General features: G+C 53.3%; 1 protein-coding gene across 1 annotated transcript in view; it reads left to right on the top strand.

Moving 5' to 3' along the window:
* Nucleotides 1–7,500, top strand: part of LOC311376287 (glycogen debranching enzyme-like) — a gene marked incomplete at its 3' end in the record, with an annotated part of 15,968 nt that overhangs the window by 4,436 nt on the left and 4,032 nt on the right. The window contains 6 exon segments of the mRNA XM_084491131.1: nucleotides 1–139; nucleotides 820–1,007; nucleotides 2,600–2,723; nucleotides 4,437–4,600; nucleotides 5,722–5,823; nucleotides 6,064–6,216. The exon segment at nucleotides 1–139 is cut by the window's left edge and continues 4 nt beyond it. Coding sequence (XP_084347257.1) covers nucleotides 1–139; nucleotides 820–1,007; nucleotides 2,600–2,723; nucleotides 4,437–4,600; nucleotides 5,722–5,823; nucleotides 6,064–6,216 — 870 coding nt within the window.

Consider the following 7,500-nt stretch of genomic DNA (forward strand, 5'->3'; position numbering starts at 1 on the left):
TTCTCCTTCTCCTCCTCCTCCTCTCTCTCTCTGGAGGAGGAGCTTCTTCTCCTGGACGACCCTGCCGCAGCGTGTCACTTCCTGGCTCACAACGGCTGGGTGATGGGGGACGACCCGCTGCGCAACTTCGCCGAACCAGGCCAGTACATCCAACATGGCCGCCGCCCCGTCCAACATGGCCGCCCCCCTAGGTCCAACATGTGATCCAATATCCATCCTACCATGAGTCCAGTTCAGCGCAGCTCACTGACCGCTCACTGACCGCTCACTGACCGCTCACTGACCGCTCACTGACCGCTCACTGACCGCTCACTGACCGCTCACTGAGCGGTCAGTGAGCGCTGACGTCCACGCTGACGTCCACGCTGACGTCCAGACGTCGGCGTCGTTAAACCAACACTCTGTGGTCACTGAGTGACGTCCCCCGCAGTAAAGTCTTGACTCTTGGAGGCAGTAGAAGCTCTACGAGCTACAGAGCGACTCCGTTAAGGCGTCGCTGTGTGGAGGATGTGCCGACGTTGGCTCCGCCTCTTCCACTACGGAGCCAAGATGGCGGCCGTTGAGCGCTCAGCGGTCTGACCGTTGTGAGTTCACCCCACGGCTCCTTTAGGTTCCTTTCTTTTCGCCCCGATCTTAATTGGAACAAACCCGAACTAGGTATAGTGAGGATAGGGTGGATATTGGAACACGGCCATGGCCGCCCCCCGAGGTCCAACATGGCGCCCGGTCCAACATGGCGCCCGGTCCAACATGGCGCCCGGTCCAACATGGCGCCCGGTCCAACATGGCGCCCGGTCCAACATGGCGGTTGTGTTGCAGGCTCCAACGTGTACGTGCGGCGGGAGCTGGTCTGCTGGGGCGACAGCGTGAAGCTGCGCTACGGCGCGGCGCCCCAGGACTGCCCCTACCTCTGGGCCCACATGACGCGCTACACGCAGGTCACCGCCCAGCACTTCCACGGCATCCGGCTGGACAACTGCCACTCCACCCCCCTGCACGTGGCCGAGGTACGCCCCCGCCATGACCTCACCGTGACCTCACCGTGACCTCACCGTGACCTCACCGTGACCTCACTGTGACCTCACTGTGACCTCACTGTGACCTCACCCTGACCTCACCGTGACCTCACTGTGACCTCACTGTGACCTCACCCTGACCTCACTGTGACCTCATCATGACCTCACCCTGACCTCACTGTGACCTCACCCTGACCTCACTGTGACCTCACCCTGACCTCACTGTGACCTCACTGTGACCTCACCGTGACCTCACTGTGACCTCACCCTGACCTCACTGTGACCTCACTGTGACCTCATCGTGACCTCACTGTGACCTCACCCTGACCTCACTGTGACCTCACTGTGACCTCATCATGACCTCACTGTGACCTCATCATGACCTCACTGTGACCTCACTGTGACTTCACCCTGACCTCATCATGACCTCATCATGACCTCACCCTGACCTCATCATGACCTCATCACACGTCACTGGTCTCAAAGTCTTTGAGCCTCTGTTGTGTTTTATAAACTGATTCCTGTAAGTAGGATGTGTGTTGTATGTGTGTGTGTGGTGTGTGTGTGTGTGTGTATGTGTGCGTGTGCGTGTGTGTGTGTGTGTGTGGGTGTGTGTGTGTGTGTGTGTGTGTGTGTGTGTCTGGTGTGTGTGTGTGTTTGTGTGTGTGTGTGTGTGTCTGGTCTGTGTGTGTGTGTGTGTGTGTGTGTCTGGTGTGTGTGTGTGTGTGTGTGTGTGTGTGTGTGTGTGTCTGGTGTGTGTGTGTGTGTGTGTGTGTGTGTGTCTGGTGTGTGGTGTGTGTGTGTGTGTGTGTGTGTGTGTGTGTGTGTGTGTGGTGTGTGTGTGTGTGTGTGTGTGTGTGTGTGTGTGGGGGGGGGTCAGGCCATGCTGTCCAGTGCCCGGGGGGTCCGTCCTGACCTCTATGTGATCGCTGAGCTCTTCACGGGCAGCGAGACGCTGGACAACGTCTTCGTCAACCGCCTGGGGATCAGCAGCCTCGTGCGCGGTACGCTGGTGCACGTGTGCTGGTGCACGTGTGCTGGTGCACGTGTGCTGGTGCACGTGTGCTGGTGCACGTGTGCTGGTGCACGTGTGCTGGTGCACGTGTGCTGGTGCACGTGTGCTGGTGCACGTGTGCTGGTGCACGTTGGCATGCATATACTAATGCTCTCTCTCTCTCTCTCTCTCTCTCTCTCTCTCTCTCTCTCTCTCTCTCTCTCTCTCTCTCTCCCTCTCTGTCTCTCTCTCTCTCTCTCTCTCTCTCTCTGTCTCTCTCTCTCTCTCTGTCTCTCTCTCTCTCTCCCACCCTCTCTCTCTGTCTCTCTCTCCCACTCTCTCTCTCTCTCTCTCTTCCACCCTCTCTCTCTCTCTCTCTCTCCCACCCTCTCTCTCTCTCTCTCTCTCTCTCTTCCACCCTCTCTCTCTCTCTCTCTCTCTCTCTCTCTCTCTCTCTCTCTCTCTCTCTCTCTCTCTCTCTCTCTCTCACTGACTGGCTTCGCTGCCTTGTCCCCCGTCTCCCCCTCCCTCTCCCCTGTTTGGCTGTGATGTGGGCGTGGCCTGGCTGTCCTGCGCTGTGGTTGGTCAGTTTATGCTGGCCGTGGCTCGGAGGGCGTGTCCTAACCTTTACGTGGTGGCGGAGCTCTTCACGGGCAGCGAGGAACTCGACAATGTCTTCGTCACCAAGCTAGGCATCACATCATTAATACGAGGTACTGTCTCTTTAATACGAGGTACTGTAGCTTTAATACGAGGTACTGTAGCTTTAATATGAGGTACTGTCTCTTTAATACGAGGTACTGTCTCTTTAATACGAGGTACTGTCTCTTTAATATGAGGTACTGTCTCCTTAATACGAGGTACTGTAGCTTTAATACGAGGTACTGTAGCTTTAATAAGAGGTACTGTCTCTTTAATACGAGGTACTGTAGCTTTAATACGAGGTACTGTAGCTTTAATACGAGGTACTGTCTCTTTAATATGAGGTACTGTCTCTTTAATACGAGGTACTGTCTCTTTAATAAGAGGTACTGTCTCTTTAATATGAGGTACTGTCTCTTTAATACGAGGTACTGTCTCTTTAATATGAGGTACTGTAGCTTTAATATGAGGTACTGTCTCTTTAATACGAGGTACTGTCTCTTTAATACGAGGTACTGTCTCTTTAATATGAGGTACTGTCTCTTTAATATGAGGTACTGTCTCTTTAATACGAGGTACTGTCTCTTTAATACGAGGTACTGTCTCTTTAATATGAGGTACTGTCTCTTTAATACGAGGTACTGTCTCTTTAATATGAGGTACTGTCTCTTTAATACGAGGTACTGTCTCTTTAATATGAGGTACTGTCTCTTTAATACGAGGTACTGTCTCTTTAATATGAGGTACTGTCTCTTTAATATGAGGTACTGTCTCTTTAATACGAGGTACTGTCTCTTTAATACGAGGTACTATAGCTTTAATACGAGGTACTGTCTCTTTAATACAAGGTACTGTCTCTTTAATATGAGGTACTGTCTCTTTAATACGAGGTACTGTCTCTTTAATATGAGGTACTGTCTCTTTAATATGAGGTACTGTAGCTTTAATATGAGGTACTGTCTCTTTAATACGAGGTACTGTAGCTTTAATATGAGGTACTGTCTCTTTAATATGAGGTACTGTCTCTTTAATACGAGGTACTGTAGCTTTAATATGAGGTACTGTAATACTAATAAAATAACTAAATACAATCTATAAATCTAATCATAGAAATAGATATGGATCTCTCTCTCTATATCTATATATCTATATATATAGATATATATATATATATATATATATCTCTATATCTATATATCTATATATCTATATATATAGATATAGATATATATCCACTTTGCATTAGTAATAATCTGTAAAATGCTAAGCTGTATTAATATTGTTGCTTTGTGCCCGATACAAACACGACTACTAACAACACTACTAACCATCAGCCAGATGAGCTTTGTAGACTGGTTAACTGATCTGACTGGTTAACTGGTCTGACTGGTTAACTGATCTGACTGGTTAACTGGTCTGACTGGTTAACTGGTCTGACTGGTAAGCTGGTCTGGAGTGTGTGTAGACTAGTTAACTGGTCTGACTGGTTAACTGGTCTGACTGGTTAACTGGTCTAGAGTGTGTGTAGACTGGTTAACTGATCTGACTGGTTAACTGGTCTGGAGTGTGTGTAGACTAGTTAACTGGTCTGACTGGTTACCTGGTCCGACTGGTTAACTGGTCTTACTGGGTAACTGATCTGACTGGTTAACTGGTTAACTGGTCTAGAGTGTGTGTAGACTGGTTACCTGGTCTGACTGGTCACCTGGTCTGACTGGTCACCTGGTGTGGTTCCCTGGTGTGGTTCCCTGGTGTGGTGACCGGGTGTGGTTCCCTGTGTCCAGAGGCCATGTCTGCGGGGGACAGCCATGAGGAGGGCCGTCTGGTGTACCGCTACGGGGGCCAGCCCGTGGGGGCCCTGGTGCAGCCCAGCCTGCGGCCCCTGGTCCCCTCCATCGCCCACGCCATGTTCCTGGACATCACCCACGACAACGAGTGCCCCATCCAGGTCCGCACGCCCCCGGGCTACGTCTGTGGAGCCGCTGAGGCTACTGCGCTAGTGTTGTAGCTGATGCTAATGAGCTAGCGTTGTGTTGTAGCTGATGCTAATGAGCTAGCGTTGTGTTGTAGCTGATGGTAATGAGCTAGCGTTGTGTTGTAGCTGATGGTAATGAGCTAGCGTTGTGTTGTAGCTGATGCTAATGAGCTAGTGTTGTAGCTGATGCTAAAGAGCTAGTGTTGTGTTGTAGCTGATGCTAATGAGCTAGTGTTGTAGCTGATGCTAATGCGCTAGTGTTGTAGCTGATGCTTATGAGCTAGTGTTGTGTTGTAGCTGATGCTAATGCGCTAGTGTTGTAGCTGATGCTAATGCGCTAGTGTTGTAGCTGATGCTAATGAGCTAGCGTTGTGTTGTAGCTGATGCTAATGAGCTAGCGTTGTGTTGTAGCTGATGCTAATGAGCTAGCGTTGTGTTGTAGCTGATGCTAATGAGCTAGCGTTGTGTTGTAGCTGATGGTAATGAGCTAGCGTTGTGTTGTAGCTGATGCTAATGAGCTAGTGTTGTAGCTGATGCTAAAGAGCTAGTGTTGTGTTGTAGCTGATGCTAATGAGCTAGTGTTGTAGCTGATGCTAATGCGCTAGTGTTGTAGCTGATGCTAATGAGCTAGTGTTGTGTTGTAGCTGATGCTAATGCGCTAGTGTTGTAGCTGATGCTAATGCGCTAGTGTTGTAGCTGATGCTAATGAGCTAGCGTTGTGTTGTAGCTGATGCTAATGAGCTAGCGTTGTGTTGTAGCTGATGCTAATGAGCTAGCGTTGTGTTGTAGCTGATGCTAATGAGCTAGCGTTGTGTTGTAGCTGATGCTAATGAGCTAGCGTTGTGTTGTAGCTGATGCTAATGCGCTAGTGTTGTAGCTGATGCTAATGAGCTAGCGTTGTGTTGTAGCTGATGCTAATGAGCTAGCGTTGTGTTGTAGCTGATGCTAATGAGCTAGCGTTGTGTTGTAGCTGATGCTAATGAGCTAGCGTTGTGTTGTAGCTGATGCTAATGAGCTAGCGTTGTGTTGTAGCTGATGCTAATGAGCTAGCGTTGTGTTGTAGCTGATGCTAATAAGCTAGCGTTGTGTTGTAGCTGCGGTCGGTGCTGGACGCCCTGCCCAGCTCCGCCGTCGTGTCGATGGCGTGCTGCGCCACCGGCTCCACCAGAGGGTACGACGAGCTGGTCCCACACCAGGTACACACTCACACACACACACACACACACACTCACACACACACACACACACACACACACTCACACTCACACACACACACACACACTCACACTCACACTCACACTCACTCACTCACTCACTCACTCACCGTGCACACACACACACACTCACTCACTCACTCACCGTGCACACACACACACACCGTGCACACACACACGTCCTGGAGCCTCCTGCCCAGCGCTGCGTTGTGATTGGTCCAGATCTCGGTGGTGAAGGAGGAGCGGGTGTACCCCAGCTGGAGCGCGGCGCCCTCCGGCTCGGCGGGGGAGACGGGCGGCCAGACGGGGATCACCGCCGCCAAGAGGGCCATCAACCTGCTGCACCAGGAGCTGGCAGCCCAGGGCTTCATACAGGTGGGAGGGGCCTCCTACAGGTGGGAGGGGCCTCCTACAGGTGGGAGGGGCCTCGTACAGGTGGGAGGGGCCTCATACAGGTGGGAGGGGCTTCATACAGGTGGGAGGGGCCTCCTACAGGTGGGAGGGGCCTCGTACAGGTGGGAGGGGCCTCGTACAGGTGGGAGGGGCTTCATACAGGTGGGAGGGGCTTCATACAGGTGGGAGGGGCTTCATACAGGTGGGAGGGGCCTCGTACAGGTGGGAGGGGCCTCGTACAGGTGGGAGGGGCCTCATACAGGTGGGAGGGGCTTCATACAGGTGGGAGGGGCCTCACACAGGTGGGAGGGGCCTCGTACAGGTGGGAGGGGCCTCGTACAGGTGGGAGGGGCTTCATACAGGTGGGAGGGGCTTCATACAGGTGGGAGGGGCCTCCTACAGGTGGGAGGGGCCTCGTACAGGTGGGAGGGGCCTCGTACAGGTGGGAGGGGCTTCATACAGGTGGGAGGGGCTTCATACAGGTGGGAGGGGCCTCATACAGGTGGGAGGGGCCTCGTACAGGTGGGAGGGGCTTCATACAGGTGGGAGGGGAGGGGCTTCATACAGGTGGGAGGGGCCTCGTACAGGTGGGAGGGGCTTCATACAGGTGGGAGGGGAGGGGCTTCATACAGGTGGGAGGGGCCTCATACAGGTGGGAGGGGAGGGGCTTCATACAGGTGGGAGGGGCCTCATACAGGTGGGAGGGGCTTCATACAGGTGGGAGGGGCTTCGTACAGGTGGGAGGGGCCTCATACAGGTGGGAGGGGCTTCATACAGGTGGTAGGGGCCTCGTACAGGTGGGAGGGGCTTCATACAGGTGGGAGGGGCCTCCTACAGGTGGGAGGGGCTTCATACAGGTGGGAGGGGCTTCATACAGGTGGTAGGGGCCTCGTACAGGTGGGAGGGGCCTCATACAGGTGGGAGGGGCTTCATACAGGTGGGAGGGGCCTCGTACAGGTGGGAGGGGCTTCATACAGGTGGGAGGGGAGGGGCTTCATACAGGTGGGAGGGGCCTCGTACAGGTGGGAGGGGCTTCATACAGGTGGGAGGGGAGGGGCTTCATACAGGTGGGAGGGGCCTCATACAGGTGGGAGGGGCTTCATACAGGTGGGAGGGGCTTCGTACAGGTGGGAGGGGCCTCATACAGGTGGGAGGGGCTTCATACAGGTGGGAGGGGCCTCCTACAGGTGGGAGGGGCTTCATACAGGTGGGAGGGGCTTCATACAGGTGGTAGGGGCCTCGTACAGGTGGGAGGGGCCTCGTACA

This window comes from Micromesistius poutassou (genome assembly GCF_964030765.1).
Source record: "Micromesistius poutassou genome assembly, contig: SCAFFOLD_1116, whole genome shotgun sequence".
In the NCBI taxonomy this organism is placed as follows: Eukaryota; Metazoa; Chordata; class Actinopteri; order Gadiformes; family Gadidae; genus Micromesistius; species Micromesistius poutassou.